The sequence below is a fragment of the Talpa occidentalis genome, unplaced genomic scaffold (assembly GCF_014898055.3).
Source record: "Talpa occidentalis isolate TD23 unplaced genomic scaffold, MPIMG_talOcc4v2.1 talOcc4.12, whole genome shotgun sequence".
In the NCBI taxonomy this organism is placed as follows: Eukaryota; Metazoa; Chordata; class Mammalia; order Eulipotyphla; family Talpidae; genus Talpa; species Talpa occidentalis.
This window is the reverse complement of record NW_023601212.1, coordinates 62770863-62797334: the sequence shown is the minus strand read 5'-3', so window position 1 is coordinate 62797334 and position 26472 is coordinate 62770863. Positions and strand designations below refer to the sequence as shown.

Sequence of the window (26472 nt, the reverse complement as noted above, 5' to 3'; positions counted from 1 at the left end):
GGGAAGGTAGCTGGGACCTGAGGGTGGGGTTAAGCAGCCAGGTTGGTATAAAGCCAGACACATGGGCTTTGGAGGGGTTCCTCCATTTTGGCTCTCCACCAGCTTGCAGCCGTCCGGCCAGCTCAGAGAGTGCTTTTTGGGTTTCCAGGTCAGCGGATCGGGTAGGATGCATTAAAGACTTTATTTCCCTATTTTCTCCCTGAGTTGTACATTTTCCTTATTTCCTTTTCCCTTGTAAATAAACCTTTTATTAACCTTTTGTGTGTGCCTGTAGTGGAGTATTCATAAGTCCCTTGTAAGCGTGCGGGTGAGGACCCACAGCCAGGAACACGTTCAATATCGGGGCTGCCCTATAACACTGGGAAAACTGGACTGCCACATGCAAAGGAATGAAACTAGATTACTATCTCACACCATACACAAAAATCAACTCAAAATGGATAAAAGACTTGGATGTAAAACCTGAAACCATAAAATATATAGAAGAAAACATAGGCAAAATATTCCATGACATAATAAATTTTAAAAATATTTTTGATTTTAAAAACCTCACCTATTATCAGGGAACTCCAAATCAAAATCACAGTGAAGATACCACTTCACACCTGTGAGAATGACCCATACTTAAAAATAACAACAACAAAACAGAAACAAGTGCTCGTGAGGATGTGAAGGAAAACAGGAATCCTCTTACACTAAACTAGTCCAGCCACTATGGAAAGCAGTGTGAAGGTTCCTCAAAACACTGAAGATGTATTTACCATACAACTCAGCTATTCCACACCTAGGAATCTACCCAAAGAATATAAAAACACTAATTTGAAAGGAAACCTGCACTATGTTTACTGTAGCACTATTTACAATAGCCAAAATATGGAAACAAGCTAAATGTCCCCAAATAGATAACAGATCAAGAAAATGTGGTATATACACACAATGGAATACTACTCAGTGATCAAGAGAAAAAAAACAAAAAACCTCAAGCCATCTGCAGCAACATGGATGGAGAGGGAAGGGAATATGCTAAGCAAAGTCAGTCAGGACTGACTTCAGATGATTTTCCTTATATGCAGAATACAGAGGAACCAAACAAATGGCCAGGTAAAAGATAAAACTTGCAAGCTGACCATAGATTTCAAGCATACAGGAGGGGAGGGTGAGGGGTCAAAACAGGGGACGAAACAGCACAGGGACAATGGAGGTGGATCACAGATGGTGTGGTAGTGGAAGAACTACGGGGACTACACTTAAGAGGAGAAATCAAACACTGTCCAAAAACTGACGATGTAAGAGAATTTTAAAAATAAATATACTGAAGAAATGACATTACCATTACAAAACAAGTTATTGATTCTCAAGTTTCCTTTGGTGAAGTTGAAAATTAAAGAGGGTTGGGGGTAGAGGACTTTCTGGTACAATTCCATGTCACAGAACTTCTCTCTCCTGCAGAGAGTCCTTCATTTTTTCAGCGAGGCAGGGCAGAGGGTGAAAAGAGGGATCAGTTTCCTGCAGGGTAGCTAAAGGCATGAAGCCTTGGGGGGCAGTTTTGCTTAAGGATGCTCACAGTATGCCCCACCATCCACCACCTCAGCCCACAGTCAGCACAGCAGCCCCCTGTGGCTCCACATAACATAGCCACACCTGTTTCCCTCCACTCTGTAGCCTAGAAAAAGCACGAATGTTTTAACTCAGACCTAATCAAATTGGCTTAGCTGCCTTAGCAAGGGACTCAGCCCTGGCTCTTCTGCTGCCCAAAGCTGGGTTTGCTCCTCATGGAGATTTGGAGAAGGGGGAATTGGTGTTCTTTGGCTTTCCTATTCCCCATTTATTTATTTTTTAAAAGATTTATTTACTTATGCATACAAAGACCAGGTGTAAGCCAGAGGTGCGGTGGGGTGGGGGTGTGTGAGAGGACTGACCAGAGAGAGTGAGGCGTAGAACAGGCAGACAGGCAGATCTACTGAAATACACTGCTGAGGGGAGTAGCAGGCAAGGCAGGAGAGGTCTGCTGTGCCATGTGGATTGCTCCCTAACTGCCTGGGGATCGAACTTGTGCTGCAGTGGCTGGCGATAGCTTGATAGCGCTGTCCCCAATCCCTGTGCCACCAGGGAGGCCCTCCCCTTTTTATTTTTTTTATTTTTTTAAGTTTTCTGATTTTTTTTTTTTTTTAAGATTTATTTATTTATACAAGTACTGGGTACAGTCAGAAGCACGGGAGGGTGAGAGAATTCACCAGAGCCAGAGCGGAGAGCAGAGCAGGCAGACTGACGAAGTACACTGCTGAGGGGAGCAGCGGGCGGCAGGAGAGGTCTGCGCGCCATGTGGGACCGTCACCAGGCGGCCGGTGAATGAACCAGTGCTGCAGAGGCTGCAGGCAGCTTCGCAACTCAGCGCTCAACCACTGCGCCACCGTGGAGGCCCCCCTTTTTATTTAAAATACAATTCTTAGTAAAGAACTCTTAACACACAGTGATGACAGGACCCACTTGCTACATAGGATTATTTGTTATACAGACTATATCATGGTAAATAAATTACTATTATGAGTCACCCAAAAGGACATTAAAATACTTTGGTTAAAAGACTAAAAAAAAGACTTGTCTCTTTGAAACATAAATGACAAATAGTAACTGCAGTAAAACTATCCCCTCTCCTTGTTTAATAATATGCCCACGCCCCACCCTCCCAATATCTCTAGGGATGTCCACCATCCCTAGAGATAATTTCCCCTCCAGGGATAGTATCAGCTTTTCCCAGGTTCTCCAATTTAAAGACACAGGAATTTTAGTTTCAAAACTGACAGAATATTGACCTTGCTTAAAAAAGTCATGCATGTAGAATGAATCCATGCAGAGGCTGAAAAACATGTTTGAACCCAGAGAAAGAAAGTTACACTGTGCCCTCTCTCTAACTCTACTTTTTTGCTCTTCCTTCCCTTTGGCTAAACAAAGCAAGCAAGCTTCTCCTTAAAGAGAAAACAGGCTGGTTTCCGCCCCCAACAAGGAAAAATTCAATAATGAATTCAAATCTATAAGACGCTGGCAGCAGGAAGGAGAGACTGTTTACTTTCTAAATTAACTTACAACTGTAACCAATGGACACAGCCCAGCTTCTTCACCATCTGAAGCTCTAAATTACAGCCTAAACCTATCATTTGCAGACCCTTGTCTTCATGACAGTGAAAGATTTCTATTAACTTCCCATCTGTTTGTTATAAAAACCCAATTTATTTCTCCCTCTGTTGTCTCTTGTGGACATAACTCAGTCTCTTCTAATAATTAGCAAAGACAACAAAGGGAATGGCACCTTTTGGTCCCCCTCCCCCACCACTGGCACAGGACATCCGGTAAGGGAGGGAGCAGGCAAAGGTGACAGGATGCAGCCAGCGTCACACTAGAGCCCTCACCTGAAGAAGTCATGGGACAGTAAGGTGCAGAGCGCTGGCCGACATTTTGGAATGGGATTCAGCAAAGTTGAGTGCAAGGTCTGTTGAAAACTGGAAAGAACATCCGCTGAAACTGAAATCCAGAGCTACAGTTAGTTTCCAATGCCTTCTCCCTCTTTTCAGGGCCTCTATAGCAGGAGACTGACGAGAGCAAAAACCAACCTGTAAAAGCCCAAACAAACAGAGCCCTGGCTGTTGCTGAAGAGCTTCCTGCTTGCCTTAAGCCCAACTCCTCAGCAGGTGTAGAAAATTGTCCTGCCAACAACTCCAGCCCCACCCCTTGCACCTCCCCTTCTGTGCCCTCTCATTTCCTGTCAGTGTTAGCTCAGCTCAGGCCTAAAGGAGGTTAATAAGTGGCAGGTGTGAGGGCCTCTTCAACCAGTGCAACTCACCTGTAGAACACATAAAGTTATTTGAGTGACTGCATTTTTGATTCTCCTAAGGATGGTATGTAATAGCCACATGGCGAAGAGAAGTGAGTTTATGTCCCACAAGGGATGTCTTAGGGACCTTGGGTTTAATCCTTAAGTATCTAGGCTGGGATAACTTAGAGCTGAAGGGTGTTTATAACTTCAGAATCTGCGTAAACCAGGCAGAGGAACTATGTTAGGTCTACATAAGCTTCAGCAATGCAAGATACAAGCCAGTGAGGGGCTGAATGTGACAGGTGCTCCCTCATTCTGTACTGTGGGACAACTGGGGGCCTGGAGTGGTTGGAGGAGAGTGAGGCAGGCTGCCATGCATGCCATTAGAGAAGTCAGAAGAAAGAAGAAAGCAATGTATTCAGAAGCCTGGGCTTAAGGAGCAATGAAAGAAAAAAATTGTAATGAGTAAATTACATCAAGAAGAAAAAAAGAAAACCCAGAACTGAAGGAATAAAGATCAAACAAGGTTAAACTTGATTTAGAAATGAAAAATTTTTGAATCTCTTCTTCAGATTCCTACATATAAATCGATAACAGTATTCATTTACTTATTGGCTGGCTCAATAATGAAATATCTTTGGACCACAAATGCCAGTCCCAATGAGTAATACAGTAACACATGATGCTGACAGACATGGTTCTGACTGCTTCCCATTTAAAATTCTTTTAAGAGTGCAAACTAAAGACACTCAGAGCTGCTCTCCTCACTGCTGTGAAGATCTGCCCTCAATAAGTTAGTTGGTAACCAAAAGGTTCTTTCCATGATTAAAGACTAAAGTCCTTTGCACAAAGGACAGGCCCTGGGTGGTTTTTCCTTTACTCTGTGGATGTAGTAGTATAACTCTAACTCACCCTGTTCATTTAAGACTGTGAGCAAACTTTCCACCAATGTCCCAAATGAATAGGCATCCCGGGCATGTCCATGAGACTCTGGCAGAGTTGTGAATTCTGGAGACTAAAAGCAGTAAAGACCATTAAAATGAGAGAATCTTCCTTATAAAAATTTTCTAATCTTCTCTGAAGCATTTCTCCCATTTTTGCATTTATTATACCCCAAAATAACCACAAAATATCACAGTAATTTATAGACTCTTAAACTTATTAGTGAGAGGAATTTATCAACGATTTTAAAATATTAAATGAAAGCACAAAAAAAATGCTGGTCAGATATGGTTAGTGTCTGTAGCTTTCAAAAATATTTTTCACTGCAACCCAGAGTAAAACACTTGTTGTTATTACTGTATCAGTGCAGTACACACACATACAAATCCACATATAATGGAAATCAAAGCTTCATAAAGCAATACTTAGCCTCATTATCATCATTCCTGAGATGCCCAAGGATATTTTCTATTTTATTCCTTTTCCCCCCAAAATGCTAGCCAGGACACCTAAATTAATTTAAAACCCACAAATTGATTCAAAAAACACTAATATATAAACACAGTACTGATTTAGATAAACCTGAGTTATTTCAAGCCTTAGATCTACACTTAAGTACAGTTGGGCTTGCATTTCCTCTAAATATGTCTTTGGGGATCAATGTTTATTTACAGTGGTTGTAAGTTTAGAGAGAGCAACTGTTTTTGAATTTACTGGTCAATCTAATCTTTCTTCACCAGCACCATAACATCAATAATTGCTCTTCTATACAGCCTGGAACCTAACTAAGGGAACACATGCAGATGAAGACTTGAGGGTGAGCACAGGAAAGGACAACGATGTGGCTTCCCCAACTCACACGTCAAAGACTTAGTGTGAAAAGCACAGGAAGCAACAACCCATTTCATTTTGTCTGCATCATAGCATAGTTGTCCATACAACTAAAAATGTAAGTTAAAAATAGTGTCCAGAAACATGCTCCCTCTTGTGATGAAAACATTAATTTCAGAAGAAGGCTAGAGAGAGGCATTATAAGATGTCTATAACTTAGCAAATGGGTGGGTAAAGTTGGTGGGTTTTTTTGTAATTTTATAGTCAGTTACATACAGAAGCCTTTGTAACATCTGCAGTATATCATCTTACCATCTCTTCAGGCGGAATAGATGCTGGGTCTCTTACTGACTGAATACTCCTCAGAAACTAGACAGAGACATAAATGAAGGAAATAATTTATACATGTGTTTGGTGAAGCAATCTCTTACATCAAGTTACAAAAGTAATAAAAGAAACAGCAGTAATGAAACCTTCAAACCAAGACCACACATTAAATACACAAATTTAAAATATTCCTAATTAAAAAATGCAAATACAGTGCCTAGTACAGCACAAGTCCTGCTAAAAAAGTTGTCAGTCAAGCCTTTCTCTCCCATTAAGCTGGTCTAACAGAGCCCTCTGCTGTTCAGGGGCATCGTTGCATTTTATTTTCTCAAGGAAATCAGGAATACTTCCTCATCCTGCATATAGTCATGAAGGCTTTTTTAGCACAGAAGAAAACCATCAACCTTCTTACCAAATCAATTTTAAGACCACGATAAATTATAAAAGTAGAGACCCTACAACTACAGAGACAAAATCACCATCACATAAGTACATTCATTCACGGATTCAGAGGTTATTTTTGAAGAGCTTATTTATCTGTCCTAACACCATTTAAGGCTCTATTAATACAAAATCAATGTGAGCAATCCCTGCCTCAGCCAGGTGCTCACCACTGAGAATGTTACCAATGCCTCGTGTCCTCGAATCACAGGTGTGACTCATTTTGTTGGAGGTGGGAGAAGAGTAGGAGGAGGTTCCCAAGGAGGAGACTGAGTTGGACTTCAACTTGACCTTACACTTTCCAGGGCTCAGGAGAGAAAGGCATCCCAGTGACAGAATGGCACATGAAGGAAGAAGAGGCGAGGGAAGCAGCACATGTGCCAACAGCTGAGCTGCTTGGCACAAGATGGAGCCAGAGTATAGCTCAAGAAGCTCAGTGCAGACAAAGCTGAGGGGTTGGGCAGGAGACTGGACAGGGCTTTGTGTGCCTGGAACTTTGGAACAGATCCCAGAGAAAGGGCCTCCTGGCATTACATTAACCAGACGTAAAGGTGAATTCTGAGACAGAAGTGAGTAGAAGGAACAGAAACAACCAGAGAAGTGTCTCATGGTGGAAAGAGCATTTGAACTGAACAACAGACCATGAAGGTGCACAGTGGACAGGCCCAATGGAGAAAGCCACTACAGAAAACAGGAGAAATGAGGCCCTGCCAGGACAAGGAGGAGCCACTGTCACATTAGGAGGTTATGGTAAGAGTGTTTTCTTCTTTTTCCAAAGGGCTGGTGGCAACATGTAAAATGGTGAAGATAAAACAGAGACTAGAAAGGCTTATCAAACTAGGAGGGAAACGTGCAGGTCTTTGTCGGACAAATTATAACAAGTGCCACAGGCGGTAGCAACACAGCTCATGAGGAGGAATTAGGATGCAGAGGCCCCAGTTCAGTCGTCAGGACATAATATATTGCTTTGGGAGACCTGGAAAAGTACTCAGTGGACATTTTTTGAGTCCTACTATGTGCCAGGCACCATCTAAGGGCAATATCATTGGTAAGGACCAGAAAGGAGGAAAATTTGATTAGAATATTTGAAGAAATCATTTTACCTCTTTCAGTCTCAGGCTCCTCATCTAGCAAATGAGGAAAAAGAAATAATCCATAATGCTCCTTTGAGGAATAAAATCCCAAATTTCAACTCTATGAATCTGAGCAATGACCAAAAAAAAAAAAAAAAAATCAAGCCTCCAAATCCAAGATCTGCCCCTAACACTGGCAGGAAAGCCACAGACCCAGAGATATCAGAGACTGAACAGGACCTTACCTCAGGGGTGGCCTGAGGAACACTGCAGACCGTGTCCATGCCTCCCAGTTTCCAGTGCCCATCTTCACTCACAAATACCGAGGACACGCAGACATTGTTGTGCGTGAGGTGCCCCTGGAAAGGAAGAACAGGAAGAAGACTGTCACTCCAATTTTTGGAATAGAAGTTTCAAAAAACTAAATGCTTACCAAAACAACAACAACAACAACAAAAAGATAATGGCAAGCCCTCCATTTCCCATAATAAATGGAACCGTGACTTTAAGAAATGCCAAGCTGAATGAGGATAGAGAAATAGACAAAAGCAATGGGGAAGGCTTCTCTTATCTCTCCGTGCAGTCAGGCAGGTTCATGAAGACATTAAACCCCTGCACAGATCTATGCATTCCCATTTCCACAGGAGTCCTTAAATATGAATTTACAAGTCTTTATAACCTATATGATTTGGTTCTAATGCCTTTAAAGGTAAAAATTCATCTTTGCTCGCATATAAAATATTTTATTAATTTCCTCCTTTAAATTTTCTCACCTATATTCTGTCAAGAACCCCAATCTACTTCATCTAAATCGCATCAGTAGGCATTTAAAAATTGCCTGAAAAGGAAAATGCAATGAGGTCCACCAGAAATATCCCACAGACCACAAAAGAGCCTATTTTAAAACTATAAAAAAATAGTGAAGTCAAAAATAGCGAAGTCACATAAGAGGAAGAAAAAGAGAACAGGGTTGAAGAATGTAAGCTTTTTCCCAAAACAGAAAGTATTCCAGTAGACAAGAACATTCCACCCTATAGATCAAATATGCATTTTTTATAAAATACTCCTATGTTCATAGAGACACACATATATATGTATACATGTTATTTTTGAGAAGTTTTAGAATAGCATGATGTTTCCACTTAAGATAAAGGAGAATAAGCACACAGATAACTGTTTTTCCTGCATATAGGAGATCCTCAGAATAACCTGTGATCACCACCACGGCACCTCTAGCGAGAAATGGGTACTGGATTCAAGGATAGGAGAAGGATTTGCTATTCCCTGTCTACAATCTCATACTATTCACACTTTTTACCAAGTACATGCACCTTCTCCAACAAGGAAAATATTCCTCCCTAGTAAAGCATGCATTACTGATATGTGAATCTTAAGCATGCTTTTTAGATGTGATAAATCCAAAATGATGTTTGGAATCTGTCTCCCACTGATAGAGAAAAAAAAAAAAACAACAACAAACATTAAGATGAGTCAAATGCAAGTGTCACTAACATACAACTGGTGTTTTTTAATATTGGGGGACTGCCAAAGGTCTTAATACTTCAGAAAGTAAAACTATTAAGAAACAGGAGCTCCATGATATGGTCAATAACCAGACCAGAAGTAAACAGATGTGTCACATTACCCCTCTAATAGCAAATACACCTTTAAGGGCCATCTCTCACTGCTACTATCTACTCAAATGGCAGGGGACATGTGCAAACTCTGCCTCTTTATAAGAAATGATCATTTCTGCCGCAAAATTTAAAATGGGGCAAAGCAGCTGAAAAAAAGTAACTTAAGTGTGTAGCAGCATTCATGTTAAATTTTTAATCTTGTCTTAATAACAAATACCAGTCATAGTTATTTTTAGGTAAAGGGAAATGATAGTAAACTGAAATGAAGTTTTATAAAGAACCACTCAGGGATTAGGTGTCTTAGCATCTCTCGTGCCTTCAAATGAGCTATTTTCTCTCAGGAAGTTTTCTTTTTGAAAAAAGATTTATTTTTATTTATTTGTGCATACAAGAAGAACTGGGGTGTAGGCCAAAAGTGCAGGGGGTGAGAGGATTCACCACAGATAGAGTGGGGAGCAGAATACCAGACTGACTGAAATACACTGCTGAGGGGAGCAGCAGTTGCTGGCAACAGTTTGATAGCACTGAGACTTTAACCCCTGCACCACCAGGAAGGCCCCCTCAGGAAGCTTTCTAATAAGAAGATTAACTTACAACTTCACACACACCACAAGCACTACCACACCTAAGGAGCCCTGGTTTACACTGAAGTCTGGGAGGCAGACCATGTCCAGGTTACTTACTCTGTCGTGAAGGAAGATAAGAGCCAGCAGTATGTCATAGATCCCAGCACAGACTTCTGCAGAAGACAATGTTTCCAAAGCCACTTCCAGAGGCTGCACTCGCTCTGTGACGAGATGAATGCCATCTGCTTCCACAGTGCAAGATAAAAACCTTAGCAAGCAAGGGTGACGAAGTGTCTTCAAGTGCTTTAAAAATACAAATAGAAAAGTTGATGAAGTTCATGACTCAAAACCAGTTTATAGTTTTATATACATCATGGCAAAAGTCAGAAAATGCGTACCTATGTACTCAAGGGCCTTTCCAGCTCCCTACCTTCCTGTGCTTCCTGACCCGCCAAGCTTCAAATCAGGCAAAGAAGAATCTATGACTTGTTCTGACACTATTCACTTTGCCAACATTCAAATAGCTCTACAGACACTTTAGATTTCATTATGTCAATGTGAGGTGCCTAAAAGCCTGGCTCTCCCAATGACTACTGCTATGAACTCTGACCAAAGTGCTAAAAACAACTAGCTGACAAAACGGAAAAGGAAACAAAAGCACAGATTGTGATCTAAACATTCCAATTAAGAATGGAGAAAAAAGGAAGACCCAACTATATGCTCCTAGAAAAGACATATTTAAAAAATAAACAGATACAGGTAAATTGATAGAAAGTAAGTGGGTAGACTACAATAAGATAAAGTCAGAGTGAATATATTGCTATCAGACAAAATGCATTTCAAGACAGAGTATTACCAAAGATGATAAGATCTTCATGAATAAAAATGACAATTCGCTAAACAGACGTAACAATTACAAATGTCTACGTGCATAAAATATACACATAAAGCAAAAAAAAAAATGGCACAATGAAAGTGAGGAATAGACAATTCCATGATCACTTTTTCTTACAATAATTACAAATTGTGCTAAGTTTAGATATAGCTCCAATAGGGTTTTTTGTTAATTCTTAAAAAGGAAGCTATTATCCTCCTCTGGGTTAGTCTAATTAATAAAAAATAGTTAAGAAAATTTCTTTAACTAGCAATTGTGAACTATTAATTTGTATGTCTGCCTTTAATGTAATCATATGTATGCTAATAAATACAGCAAAGACCCAGATGAGTTGAGAACTGTGCTAGTGGGTCAGCTGTATGAGTGTGGTTACTGGGAGAACTTGTTAATAAAAGTCTTTTGAGCTACACTTTTTGTGTAAAACTATGCAGCCTTCCATATTTCATTTTAAGAATCACTTTAAAATATATTCAAACCCAACATGAAACAGTTCAACTTTTGCCTATTCAAAAAATTTTTTTATTCAGTTTTTATGTCTCTGGGCTACTTTGATTTTCTGTACCTACTTTCATTCTCTTTCTAGTACTCAGGGCAGACCAGTGAGTCAGAAGAAAAGCTGCCTGGTTTAGTGCTGGCCTGGAAATACAGTCAATAAATGTCTACATGAAGTAACAAAAGTCATTTTCACTTCTGATTTTCTAACTCTACATGCCCAGCATTTCGAAATGCCTAAACCAGTGTCCTTGTTTGTTTAAAGAAGGGGGAGCGAGAGGGGGCTAACCCATTGCATGATTCTGAATAGCCATGTAGCAAGAATTACACTTTTCATTCCTTTTTAGCACACACAATGCTACGCATAAGTTATGCAGTAATTCTCAGCAATGATTAGCAGTTAAGAATCAAATAGAAACAGCAACTTCTGCTGCTCAACTGACAGAAATAGCAACAAGATGCACTTACTAAGTGCAAGTAGGATAATTACTCGGGGAACATCAACTGAAGGGATAAATGGAGAAAGGAGAGCTTTTTGAGTAAGTGTGCCTGAAAGTAAGAGATCCTTAGAAAGTATTTGTCCCAAAGTTACTGCACTGTTGCAACCATTCATGGTACCAGGTACTGGTCTTTGAAAATAGTATTTCAAATGAGGACCTCCGTTATTAAATGTGAATAATACTAGGAAAATTGTCAATATTTATACTTCTCTATGCCCATAAGCAGATGTTAAGTGTGAGCTTCTAGTCTTCAATATATAAACTATTCCCACTTTTCAGGAATCAGTCATGACTCAGTTACCTAGAGAATGAATTCGACACTTAACTTCTCATTATTATGCTGCCTCTGATTTGATATTTCACTTTGCAAACCACACACAGAGCTAACTGGCTCACTGTTCTAAACCGTAGCTCAAATTCACTTGCAAGTTTTTAGATAGGCAGAATATTGTAATTTCTCTGTTAAAGAAACACAACAGAATAATATACAAGGGAGCAAGAATTTTCAGGGAGAAATATTCCTCCTTATTCCCCTAAAATGCAAGTCAAGGGGATTTGCATTCTAGCTTTACATTCTATCTTTAAATACCCACTGTCTGGAAATTAACTTAGGAATAAAATGCAGAAAGGGAAAGGGAGACTGATTTCCAGGTTAGAAAACCTGCACTTGAGGTGCTGGTCAAATACCCAGGTGGAGACAGTCAACAACAGGCTGAATATAGATCTGACGGTCACACAAGTGGTTTTGGCAGCAGTTTTGTCTGGGCACAGAGGTGGAGTGGTTATGAGCATCAGCTGAGAATGAGAGTGACGTGTGAAACTGGTGAGAGCCGGCAAAGGGCCCTTCCACGGGCAGCCCTGTTGTACCTGAGGGAAAGGGGCCACTTCTGAAGTTGTTCTAAGTGGATGATGTTCAGAAGCCTGCTAAGAAAACCAGGTTTTCATTATGGTTATAAAGGGAATAGTTTTTAAAAGAGCTGACAAGGTAGAGAAGTTGATTTACCGTAAGGAAAGTTTTAAATGGAGGAGAGGAACCAAATGAAAATGTCAGCATCAGGAAGAACCATAACGCATTTCTCAAATAGAATGCAAGCTCCTTGGGAAAGAAATATACAGGAAAGTTCCTGGAATATTTTATTTTATTAAAGTGTTGTCAATACAGCAGTTTTGTTAAGCTAGATTTAACTCCCTTTACCTTATATTAGCCATTTAAAGTCACCTCCCTAAAAAAAAAAATTAAGCAGGATGATCAAGCCATCACTGAATTTTATATAAAGCTTTTGGGCTATGGCTGTGGTATCTGACCGTGACATACAAGCTGGAGATATTCCATGAAATCAGGACTGCTATGGTTTAGAAGATGTGTTTTTAGAGCACATGAATAAAAATACTATTCCTTAGGTCCTTCTTCTTTGACCTTCATTAATTTCATACTTAATAGAAAATACGAAAATAAAAAATACTATTAAGTGATTAACTACTACTGTACCTTGGCAGCTTTATTAACCTTGTCTTCATTTTCTCTTTTATAGACGAAAACAGAAGCAAATTTGCCATCTTGCAGCACAGCAGGATAAACAGCCAGTCCAGAGGGTAAGGTGAACGGGGGTTCTTTCAGCGTGTAGCTCTTCAAAGCACTGTTCTCTGATCCCATCCCTTATGCAGTGAAACAGGGTTACAGCTCCTCGGAGCCAAGCAGACCTGAAAGAAAACAGAAAACATGTTTCAAACATTAAATCCCTATCTGTACCATGAGCAAGAGAGACCCAAGATATCCAGGCACCATCATTTAAGCCTACTAGTTTCTGCAATCCCCATAAACCAGGTCATTTGAAAATACAAATAGTAAATGCACAGCAAGTTGCCAGAAATGTCTGTCAATTAGCAACTAACAGCTCCAGAGAAAATGCGCTTAACCAAACAGCGGCAAGCGTTGCTGTCCCTCTCCCAAGCCCCCTACACACCCTTGGAACTTTCAGAGTTGAAAAGTCATCAAAAATAAATAAAGCCATTCATGCTCCCTCATCCACTATGAAATTCTGCAAAATATGACTATTCAAACAGATAAAATTTCTATGTCTAAAATAACCTAAAATTATAAAGGAAAACAATACAAACTGGAGAATATTTGTAACAATGATGAGAAACATGTCAACGAGTGGAAAGCTCACGTGAACCAAGTAAAACACTGACACACCAGAATAACCAGAAAGGGGACAAGGCAACTCACTGAAGAAATGCAAATGACAGCAAACATAAAGGTGAAATCTCACTTCTCTTCAAAGTCATGCTCAGTAAAAGGAGAAAAGTGCTAAACCTATCTTCTCAAATGCTAAAAATAAAAAGCCAGACATGAAGTTCTAGAAAAGGCAAGCTACACTACAATTTAAAAAAATACAAAATACATCAGTGGGGCCCAGTCAGAGGGAGAAGGGGAAAAATAAAGGAAAAATTAAGGTAATTATGGTGACAGGTGATTATAAACATCAAAATTTATAAAAATGTAAACTTTAAACATCTTTAGATTATGATGTCAATTATACCTCAATAAAGTTGTTTTAAAGGAAATCTATACTTGTAACACAGACTGGAAAAGTAGGGGAAAGTGGTAACAGTTCTGTGAGGGTCAGGGTGGGGAATTCACACAAGTACCACTCATCACCTGCACTGAGAACAGATCTTTTTCTTGAACTCACATGTTGCAAGGGGCAGGGTTGGTAGGGAGGAGTCGTGCACCTGCTACAGGAGGGCGTGCACTCTCAAGGTGACACGAGTCCCAAGACTTCAACCAGGACTGCGCCTCAGAATAGCCAGATTGTGACCTTTACCTTAAGCAGCCAAGAGCTCGACTACTGATGTGAGTCTATTTTTCAATTTGGGCTCAAAGGTTATAAAACTTGTTTCTGAAAATTTCTGTAGTACTTTTCAATTCTTGCTTTACCATAACTTTAAAAATAGAAAATGAAAAGAATTGCTAAATGTATCTTCTCCAATGCTAAAAATAAAAATAAAAAGCCAGACATGAAGTTCTAGAAAAGGCAAGCTACACTACAATTAAAAAAAAATACAAAATACATCAGTGGGGCCCAGTCAGAGGGAGAAGGGGAAAATTAAAGGGGCATAAGGGAACTCTGGGGGGAATGGATACAATTCCTCATCTTGATTAAGGTAATTATGCTGGCAATATGGCATGTTGCTAGTTCTAAGTAAGTCAAAAATTCTATGTAGGCTTTAAACATTTTCAGTTTAAAATCTGCATTCTTTGGAGGAATATTAACCTAAAAATTATTACATATTGATCCTCCCCTTAGATTTTTTCTTCCCACTTTGGTGAAGTTCAACATTCTCTGTTACCAGAATATAAAAGGTTACTTAAGACACATACCTAAAACAGATCATTGAAAGAACCTATAGACCCCTATATTTCCTTGTATAAAGAACATAATGTGTACTAGGGCTGAAGCTATCTACAACTGAGAATTTTCAAAATCCAACAATGTTCTGAGGGTGAGAAAACTAAATTAGCTTTGTAACAAATCCACCTACTTAGCAATTTTTAAGGATGACAGAAAAGTTTAGATTATTTAAAATGCCAACTATTCATTATCTCAATAAATGTTGTCTCCTTTCTACTGGGACAACAAATAAAATCAGTTGTTTATATAGGATCGCGGAGAGAAGCAACTGTTGTGAATGCCTCCACTCTATAAAGAAGTTGAGGTGCTTGCCCAGACTGCTGAGCCAGGAGGGGCAAGATTAGAGCTGGATGTTGCTCCTCTCTTCTTGGGCATAGTTAATAAGTCCAGTGTTTACCAGGGCCAAAGGGCAAGTCACACACAGTCAGTTCTAGGACCAAAGCTTGGGTGAAGGACTCAACTAGTCAGATGATTGTTTCCAGAAATCTGAATGAAGGGGAGGTGTTTTTGTCTATTAGCAGCAGAACTGAAGGTAAAAGGACACCATGAAGTAGAGTTGGGGCTATGACTAGCCAAAGTGATGTAAAAGCAGAAATTTGGTGATTGAGGAAACCAGCTGGCAGCAGCAGAAGGAAAAGCAAACTCTGGGGAGTAGCACAGTCTTTATAAGGGCACATTACTGCCTCCAAGGGTCCAGGAAGCCCAGCTTCAAATCTACTCCCTCAACGCCTCATTGTACCCCTGGGTAAACGTGAATGGATCTGTTTTCCCTGAAACCATTTGCCATTTCATACAGAGTTCTACTTCTCTTAATCCCTCCTGTCTCAAAAGCCAAACTAGAGAATAGATTAGAGAAGCGTCTCTCTGAAAAGTGTACATCTGAAGACAGTTTAATGTCCATCTTTATCTTGCCACAAAATATGACTTTTCAAAATCAACACACCCTAAGTGAAAATTGAGAATGAGGAAGTGAAAGTAAATATAAACTCACGTGGCAGAAAATCATGCTGCTTTGGTTTTAATATTAGTCCCTAAAGGCGGCGAGAAAGTCACTAGGCTTTAGGAATTCTCCCTCTGAATGAACGGAAGTCAACGGAGGGCAGCAGTGGACATTTAACTTTGTCATCTCTAAATTGCAAAATGCTTCCTTGTGGGGCTACTGGGCCTTACATCACCTATAAACCTTGGATATGAATTCCACTACAACCCAAGAGTTTAGGAAATATAAAATCTTTAGAAAGAGGTTATAACTGGTTTCCTAGTATGTATTTTGGGGCTAATACTTTAAACTACCACTTAAAAATTAAAAAGGAATGACATCCTTTCTTGAGAAAATTTTCATTGTTCAGAAAGTATGTACATTAACACCATCCGCATGATGCGTCTAGAATTGTAGGATTTTATCCTATTTTCTGTGCAAACTTTAGTGAGGGTAACTAAGTGGATGCATATTGTTGACTGCAATTTGAAAATATCTTAAAAGCAGTCATTCTTGATTCTTTACAGCAACTGTATCCTAAGAGCTACTTCACATAACTGCATTCTAACAAAAACTACTGACGCAGGAGGATATTTCGGCTACAATGAACTTACTTTAAGAGAGAAAAACACTAACACTTGAACTTCTGAGATGCTCTCATTTGTTTTGAGGCATGAAATCATTTAAATTTTGAAACTTAAAATCACAAGATGGTAGAAAAGGGTATTTTGCTAATTTTCAGTGTCACTCTCTACAGTAAAATGTTGAATAGACAGTTCAGTCTTGAATATGTATCAAGATCATCTCTTCAAAAATGTGTGCATCTCTCTTCCTCCACTCTTTAGCTTCCGTGGAAGCACATCAAGTTTCCGGGCCACCTGTGGATTATGAAAGCCCTTGTGGAGGTCACTGGGCAACTGGTACACTCAACTAAGAAAGCTGTGTCCTCTGGGGGGACGCTCTTCCTTCCTTCATTTCCCAACAATTAATCAGGATGATCTTAGTCCTAGCTCCTTTATATTGAAAAGTTCCAAAGATAGTGATTTACATTGGAGTCCTGAAGATACCCTGGCCGGATTCTCACTGTTACCTGCTAACATTTTTCGGGGCTCTTTGCTTTGATCTGTTGCAGGTATACATACTCTACTGAACTCAGTCCAGCACTGCTAGCTGATCAGCAATACATCATGAAGGCTTTACGAAACAAGAGAACTAAGTACGATTTCAGCGAAGAGATGTTAGGTGGATATGCACACAGTTCTTAGAAAAGGCAGCAACAGTGATTCCAAAGTCATACGGTGTTCTAAAGATGATCTTCTGAGAACTGTTTCGTCTTTATTCTACATCAAAAGCACTACGCTGAGATAGGAGACAGCCTGGCCTCTGGAAGGCAGGCAGCTCCCCAAGGGGAGTGCGACCCCAACTCCTGGGGCTGGAGCCACGCAGCCCGGCACCGACCCGCCCGCCAGGACCGGTGGCCCAGGGTGAGCAGGGTCGACCCCGGGCCGCTGAGGGCGGGGGCTGCGCTCGCTTTCACGGGCCCCTCACCTTCCACACCTGCCCGCGAGGCCCGGCGCTGCGCCCCAGCAATGCCCCCGGTGGGGGTCGCCAGCGAAGCTCAACTGGAGGGGCGCCAGCAAAAGCCGGGGAGGCTGCGCGGAGGCGGAGAGCCGAGCTCAACCGGCAGCGGCGCAGAGCTGAGCTCGCCCCCGCGCGGCACCAAGCGCGGACCCGCGAGTGGGGCGCGCGCCCACCGCCTCCGCGCCCGGCCCAGCCCGGCTCCCTTCCCCCGCTGCCCAGGCCCGCAGACGGAGGACGCGGCGCTGGGCTCCAGGTTACCTGCGGGAGGGCGACGGGGGAGGCGGCCTAGGTCTTGGCTCCGGTCCCCTCTTCGCCCCCAGTTGACACCAACCACCCGCGCCTCCCCCGTGAGGCTGTGGCCACTACACCTACAATCTTCTGGGGTCCGGGCCCTCCGAGACCATAGAGACGGGTCCGGAAACCGAACAGAATGCCAGCCTTTACCCCTCCGGCGCCACCACTGAGGCGGACGAACCCGGAACCGAGATAGAGCGGCCGCACAGGTGATTGTCAGGCCGGCGCCATCTTGAGTGTGGGCGCCGGGCCGGCCCCGCGTTTCACTCACGGCTCCCAGCGGCCTCGTTGATCTGTGAAGATGTCTCCTCGCTAGGCCTTGGAGACGAGAACGCACATCTTTCTTAATTTAAATGTTTAGGTTTGTACCCGGGCCTTTTAAACTTGATTTCCGCCCGAATCTAAAATGGTCGCCGGTCGCCTGTAACCGATAGTAAGGGGGCGGGGCGGGGAAAGGCGCATGGAAATTAGAGAGGACGTGTGGGGAGGTGACGTCACTTACCCTCGTAGCCCTGATTGGCTGAGCCACGTGGGCCGAAGTCGTGCAGCACGGCGGCTGCGGCTGAAAGCAATTGTGGTTGATTCTGGTTTAATCCTAGATATTGAAAGTCTGTAGTGACAGTTCAGCCAAGTAAAGTTGGGACTCTTCATATTAATAGTGCCTGTCAGTAATATTAATGGTGTCTAGTTAATAGGATGTTATGAGAGTAAAGAGAATATACATAATAACTTAAAACTTCACGACACAAAATAAACTATATTTCCCCCCACATATCATTTGCCTGATGGTAGTAGCCGTCATTACTTAATAAACCTCATCGTTGACAGCTGACCCGAATCACTGGTCGTCTAACTTTCAGGTTCTTTATAGTCGAAAGGATTTAAAGTGGATAAAGACCTCCCAATTTCTTAATAAGATTAAATAAAAGCAAATTTCAGAACAATTTCGCACCTTACTCAGAAATGTACTAGTTATTTATAACAAGACAGATACAAATAGTATTTAATCTGTTTTATAAACTTGGTGAAGGCAGAGCTTTCTGCCCTAGGTCAACATGCTGTCCTATTGAAATACAATGCAAGCCACAGGTAATTTTAAAATTTCTAGTATCCAAATTAATGACAGTAAAGAGAATGAGGTGGAGTTAATATTTTAACTCCATATGTCCAAGAAATAGTCATTTAAGCGTACATTCAATATAAAAGCTATTAATGGGCTATTTTACATGTTTTATACTGTCTTCAAAATTGGGTATTTTTTTCATACTGGACTAGCCATATTTCACTGTGCCGTAGTCACATGTGACTAATGACTACTACTGCAGGGAGTGCAGTTCTAGGCGCTCTGACCATCCCTTTCACCATAAAGTTGAGAAGTGCATGCAGCAGAGGCAGGATTCCATTACTAGCATAATCAGCCCAGAACCCAGATTATCTTCCAGAACCAGAATCCAGATTATCTTCAAGACTAATGGTAGAGCCACTAGGGAGGAAACCTCAGATGGCATCTCCTAAGATCCCTTGAATTTTTAAACCCTTTTATTCCGGAGCAGAGAGAGTCTCTAAAATATTTTAGCCAATTCCCCCACCTTGAATTTGTAAAAGTTCATCTCCTACTAGTCATCATGATCATTAATAAATGGTTGTTTTGCCAATAGAAACCCATTTCTGGTATTCACTCTGATAATGAGCAACATCCAATGTCATCGGAGATTAAGGTGACTAAAGTATTTGTAGGTCCATCTCTGGAATCTGGCCTTTCTGGTATGGTCCTGTCTACTTCCGGGGTATGACTTGATTAGTAGCATGCTGCTTCTAGGGCATAGCTTCAACCAAGTAACCCACACAGAATATTGCGCTGTCTATGCTGAGGAAATGAGTGTTATCAGAAATATTGACCTGCTTTGTAAACTGTAAACACTACACAAATGTTATAGGATTTACAATCTCTTGTTAAAGACTGTTTATCCAACAGATACTTGACACTCACCTTTTCTGTGACATGTACTATGCTGACTGCTAAGAAAGTAAGGAAGGAGGACACAATCACTGCAGAAAAGCCTGGTTCCATGAGGTCCCAAATGAAGCTTTTTTTTTTTTTAAGTGATTAAGCAAGAGGTTTTATGCTTAGTTTTGCAAAGTGCCTGCCTACCACCAACATCTAAGTTTCAGGCTATTGTCTGTGAAGCTGTACTCCACACTCCCCAGGTGCTGTAAGGCTTTTCTGACATTTGCTCCTTGTCCATTTACTTAGTCAGCAAATGCTTTGTAACTGCTTGTGGTGTGCCAGCCACTGTTCCAGAGATTGAGGAAATAGCAAACAAAACAAAATAAATTCTCTGCTCTCACAGGCCTCACATCTCAGTTGAGGGAAGAGGTAGACTATGAGCATATAAACGAACAAACTTAAGTTCAGATAATGGTAAGTTTTTGTTTTTTTTTTAAAGATTTATTTTTATTTATTTATTTATTTATTTCTACAAGCACTGGGTACAGTCAGAAGCGCGGGAGGGTGAGAGAATTCACCAGAGCCAGAGCGGAGAGCAGAGCAGGCAGAAGGACCGAAGTACACTGCTGAGGGGAGCAGCGGGCAGCAGGAGAGTTCTGCGCACCATGTGGGACCCTCCTCTGGTGGCCAGGGAGCAGCTGGGGATCGAACCGGCGCTGCAGAGGCTGTGGGCAGCTTCGCAACCCAGCACTCAACCGCTGCGCCACCGGGGAGGCCTAAGATAATGGTAAGTTTTATGAAAAAATAAAACAAAGTAATTAATAACAGAGGACACATATTAAGTACTTATTTTGTGTTACATACTTGATATGTATTAATTTGGTTAAGCCAGACATCAATCCCATTTTATACATGAGGAAACTGGTGCACAGAAAGGTTAAGTTGACCAAAGTCACACAGTTGATATTGGTATAGAGTAGTTTGCCTACAGATTTTGTTTTCTTCACCACTGTGCCATACTGCCTCCCTAATATATAGAGAGCAATAAACAGGGTAGGAGAGAGACAAGAGGGGAATAGTATTACTTTAGAGCTTTAGATGAATTTCAAAAAAAGGCCCTGCTGGAACAGTGATAACTAGTCTGAACTCTGACAAGAAGGAGTCAGTTATGTGAAGTTCTTTGGGCAAACCATTCCTGCTACAGAGAACAACAATTGGAAAGGCCTCAAGGCAGGTGCTGGCTTGGCCTGTTGAAGGAATAGTGAGTGGGCCAGTGTGACTGGGATGTAGTTATAGTAAATGAAAGGGATAGAAATTCATGGAAGGCTGGGCATGAAGGTCATGATAAGGTTTTTGGAAGCCACTGAGGGTATTAAGCCAAGAGTCTACAGTCTAGTCTTCAGTTTTAAAGACTCAGGCTAGCTGTTATGTGAAAAATGAGTCACACAGAAGGGAGTAGGGCCACAGGTGGACAAGTTAGGAGACTTTAGCAAAATGCATGTAGAAACAATAGTGAATTGGGCTAGGAGAGGAGTGGAGATGAAGTGGCCAGAAATATAATTTAGGATAGAGTGCTATGGACTGAACTGGGTCATTCCTAAGCCCCCAAATTTATAGATTAGAGCCATAATCCCCTAAATAGGATAGTATTTGGAGATGGGCCTTTGGGAGTTAATTAAGTTTAGATGAGGCCATGATAGGATTAGTGCCCTTATAAGAAGAGACACCAGAGAGCACATTTACCCCCTCCCCCCATGTGAGGACACTTTGAGAAGGCAGCTGTCTAGCCAGGAAGAGAGCTTTTATCGGAAACTGACCATGCTAGCAACTTGATCTTGGACTTCCAGCCTGTAAACTATGAGGGAATAAATACATGCTGTTTAAGCCTCCTAGCCCATGGTATTTTCTTTCCATAGCCCGAGCGGACCAGACATAGAGGAGTTGCTAACATAATAACAAGAAATGAAGTGAGGAATCAAGGTAGCTGTTTCAGTTTTGGCCTGAGCAGTGTGTACTCAGGGAAACCATAACAAGTTTGCAGAAACCATTAAGCACCCAAGTGGAGCTATTGAGTCAGTTGATAGCTATACAAATCTAGAACTCAATAGAGAGGCCCAAAAGGCATGAAAATTTGAGTCATGGCTCATCAGGCTGTAAATAACCCTTGTATTGTATGTTTGAGCTTTATCATCAACACAGAGAAAAACAACTACAACAGCACACAATATCTGAATAAATAAACTCTTGAAACCTCTTCCTCTCTGTGGAAGTTTTTTTGTCCATTATTCAGTGATATGTGGGTAGATATTTAACATCTTAAAAAGTTTGTTGATATAAAGACTATGAAGGATATGTAGTACATAATTTCAAATTAATAAAATAATATTCTTCGCTATAAATTCCATATAGCCAACTGATTCTTAATGTATGCTTTTATTTATTATTGCCATGTTCTTTTATCCATGGCCAAACTTTAGTTGCAATTAGTGAATGAGTAGTTTTGACATGAATGTTGGTTAACATTTGCATTTATGAAAATACTATGTTTAGACAGTATAGGTGGCTATGCAACTGGCTTGCAAAATTCCTAAACATTCACCAGCTTTCCTGAGCCAACGTGAGGCAGCTTGAGCATGCCATTGCCATGATTCAATCAAGGTTGGACAAGAGATTTATATGTTTTCTTTCGTGTGTCTTTCCTCCAAGAGGAGACATACTTTCAGATTCCACACATGCTCACCAGGTATTCATATTTCTGGTTCTGTTTCATACTGTAAATTCATGAATTATTCTTTGCTTTTATGAGTATTCCTTGCTTTTATGAGTATCAACCTATTTTTGAGTTTTCTCCTAGAATTTCATCATAGCTGGTTTCAATCCAATTTAATCCAGAAAATCTGAGGAGCACACACTGGAATCTGGTATCCAGGACCATCTCTTTCCTCTCCCCACAACCTTCAAGAGACATGTCCAGGGAGCCTTCCAGGTCCTCTGCTACAATCTCAATTGTGCATCATTTCAAAACCACAGCACCGCTTTCTGACCAGACCCCCTCTACTCCGTCACTGTTTCACCCCCACTAGTCCTATTTTCAACCTGATTGCATATTTCCTTCCACGATGGGGGACTCCGCAAGTCAGCAGACCTGGGGCTAGAGCCCAGAGTTGCTGCTTATGCCCTCTACTATCCCTGGGCAAATTCACTTTGTCCAGCCTCCATGTTCACAACTATAAAATGGATGTTGAAGGAGTACTTTTCTCATGGCATTTTGTGAATTTAAGATAATACATGACTACATGTTAAACATTCAGCAAATAGTAAATGCTGTTATTGCTGTTCTGTGACCAGTGCAGACCCCGTGATGCATGGATTCTTTTATGAGGGTTCTTGTTCCTTTTACTCCTACACTCGTCTTTTCATGGAACAGGGTGCAACACCTCAACCCTCACTCATATTTGCTTGGGAAACTTCATTATTCCATTTTTAAAATTCTATTTTAATGGCTTCTTTCTCCTTTACTATGTTAAGTACCCCAAGAGAAAGAATCTCCATTTTGTTCATTTATCTACTGTAACTGCCCAGAACAATGCCTGGTACATTGTAGAGGATCGACAAATATTATGAATGAGTGGATGAATGGCTCAATCATTTTTTCATTATATATGTGCTTTTTCTTTTATGTGTTACCGTGAGCACACATTTTTAATTTTAAAGCTACACTAAGGATATGTTCACTTAGAATGGAAGCCCTGTAGTCCTACAGATATGAAACAGAGCTAATAATTCTTCACTGTGTATTAACCATCCTGCCTGGGGGAGGAAAGTGAGGTCTTTAAGAACAACCCTAAGATATTGGAAAGGAAAATTCAAGGGAAGGGGTAACAGCTCATTCACATTTCCTGATAAGATATAGAGGGCAGTTATGTTAATGTTACACACTTAAGCCAAAAAATAGTGGCATGTTATCTTCTGCTAGTTTCTTCTCACCAAAGCTTTCTAGCTCAGGACAAGTTACAAACTGTTTGCTGTTTTATTTAAAAAGTTTATGATGCTAATCATACCACCCACATGAGTCTTCATCAGAACAATCTCAGGGCACCTGGAGAGCTCTCTCTTCCCTGAAGACATCCACCCCCTTCTAAGATCCAAATGGAGGAAGCAGGCAACTGAGTGCCTGTGGGACAAAGGAATCTGGGAAGGGTCATTGCAGAGTCAGCAAACAATTTAAAAACAAGCGAACAAACAGATCCCAACATTTTACAGCTCCTCTACAAGGTCTTGCCTTCCTTTGGTTACTAAGTGTTCTTCAAAAATATTTCCCCCTTTTCCTCACGGTAACTGCATTCTTCACAGTTCTCTTGATTCTGTCATTACCTCCTCTCCCCACCTTTTACTTCTCCATTTCCTTCTTTTCCCCATTGTATGGAGGAACAGAGTCCCTCAGGCATGAATTCATCTGTTTGGTGACATACTGGTGCACCACCACATGCACAGGAAAGGAGCCTTGGCACAAGAGAGCAAGCTACACCACCACTGTGGCTTCCCACCCTTTTGACAAGAGTCAGGAGAGGAAGAGGGTTTACTTGCCCTTCTTACCTTCTCTAAGAAGCAAGGAAGCACCAGAGCTAAGGAATCAATGGGAACGTGCCAAGATCAAGTATGTAAACCAAGTACCAAACAGGGCATTTTAATTACAGGAAATCTGACCAACTAGGAATTGCATGAAAATGTGATCACACGAAGAGAGTTTTTGAGAGAGAACAACTAAAACAGAAGATGCCAGAAGATTTATGTTTAGATCAAAGGCAGGGCTGGAGGTGAGTTTAGTCTCAGAGGCTGGGGATCCTGCTCTTTGGTGGTCTTTTGCACCCCCGTAGTAGCATGCACAGTGAGGTCCACTTGTCTGCTTAGGCTGCTGTGTGCACTCAGAACTCCACTACTATGTCAGCATTTTGAGTACTTATTGCTGCCTAAAGTGGCTGGCCTGGTGAGTGGATAAATATTATCTACCATACAATGGACATCCATATAAGGGAAGGAAGTAGTTACAGGCTGCGATGTGGACGAACTATGAAAACATAATGCTATGTGAAGGCAGCCAGGCACAAAAGGCCATGCTATGTTCCGTTTATATAAAATGTCCAGTAAGAAAAACCATAAAGACAGAAAGTGGTTACTTGGAGTTGGGGGTAAAGAGGCAAGGGAGTGACTGTTAATGGATATGAGGTTTCTTTTAGGGGTAAGGAAAATGTTCTGGAATTAGTGGTGATGGCTGCACACATTATGAGTATACTGAAAACCACTGACTGGCACATTTTTTTAAATGGCGATTTTATTGTGTGTGAATTATTTCTCAATTAAAAGGAGCCATGTAATGTAAATGAGCATGCCCACGTGTACCCACAAAGGGTGATACCAGATTGATCAAGAGATTGTGCAGCAGTTGTAACAAAAGGGAACTGTGTATCGATAGCATGTGTCTTGTAGTCTATGTTATTAAAAGTCAAGTATAAGAAAAACTGATAATTGGAAATAGTCAAAAAACAGCATTAGAAATGTTAAAACACAATGATTAGATATTCATTTCAATAAGAAATGATGGATGAATACGGTTTGTTTTCTCCTTTCAAAGTATTTCACAGCACATCTGGAGTTTGTAGATACCCTGAGCTCTCCAAACAGTGTAGGTTCTCCTTTTCAAAATCACTGAATTAAAAAGGCAGTCCACGACTGGGAAATAACAAACTCTGAGAGCTAAGCAAATCAAAAGGCCATGTTTCCTCATCTTGTCCCCCCAGTCTAGGCCCTGATGAGGCAGCTCCATGCCCCACCTGGAGGAAATTATGACACTCATGCCCAGTGGGGTTCAACTTCACATTCACATACCAGCCCAGGGCTGATTACACCATGGAGTTGAAACACTGGTGAATTGTAGGGAAGGAGGAAAAAGAGCTGAACTCATAAGAGATATTTACTCTCCTTTTAAGTAGCCATTATCAACCACCAGATTCCAGAATCACTTATGTCAGTTCCCCAAACCGCCAACGCGGCAAGACTAAGAGGCTGGGAGAGGGAGTAGAGGAGGCCATGTCCACATTAGCATTTCTGCTCTCAGGTTAATTCACTCCAGGGTTTCTCTCTTGACCGGGCACTAGTGCTTTTTCATACTACGAAGCCCGAATATTGGACTGCTGGTAATCAAAATATTTCTAAGTGGTCTTGAGAGATCCACATTTGTAGTTACTTGTCATTTTGCTGAGATAGGATTTTAAATTTCACACACTGCAGTGTGGTGTCTTGTTGTCTATTGCTCTTCGGGCAATAATTCTTGAACTCATAACCTCCATATCTATGGAAAATGCTGGTGACACAAAGTAAAGAGGTTTAAGGAAGTTACAGGACTTGTGTGATTTGAAGGATTTGTGTAGGCCTTTGGACATAGCCCTCTGTGATATAATGTGTCAGTTACTACTTGCCATATAACAAACCATTACATGCTTAGTAGCTTAAAACACCAGTCACTTATTTGGCTCACCAATCTGCAGTTCGGGCAGGAATGGGCAGGGTAGCTCCTCTTGGCTGATGTGGCATTAGTGGGGGTGGCTTGAAGCTTGGCCTGGAATCACCTGAAGGTTATTGGTGCTCTTGGTGCTGGCTATCGGTTAGGACCTCAGCTGGGGCATCTATAGCAAACCCCTCTCTGTACAGCCCTCTTCACCTGGCTTGCCTTCTCTCCCAG

At 41.2% G+C, this 26472-nt stretch overlaps 1 protein-coding gene across 8 annotated transcripts in view; it reads right to left on the bottom strand.

The window, feature by feature from the left end:
• Positions 1–18226, bottom strand: part of SCYL3 (SCY1 like pseudokinase 3) — a 34123-nt gene extending 15897 nt beyond the window's left edge. The window contains exons 1-7 of one of the 8 annotated variants that reach the window (XM_037506518.2): positions 18057–18226; positions 13005–13216; positions 9746–9931; positions 7671–7784; positions 5897–5953; positions 4724–4826; positions 3408–3519 (exon numbers count right to left, since the gene is read on the bottom strand). In XM_037506518.2, coding sequence (XP_037362415.1) covers positions 3408–3519; positions 4724–4826; positions 5897–5953; positions 7671–7784; positions 9746–9931; positions 13005–13169 — 737 coding nt within the window. In that variant the 5' untranslated portion in view covers positions 13170–13216; positions 18057–18226. The other 7 variants (XM_037506519.2, XM_037506513.2, XM_037506515.2 and 4 more) reach the window with 7 other exon arrangements.
• Between the last annotated feature and the right edge of the window lie 8246 nt (positions 18227–26472).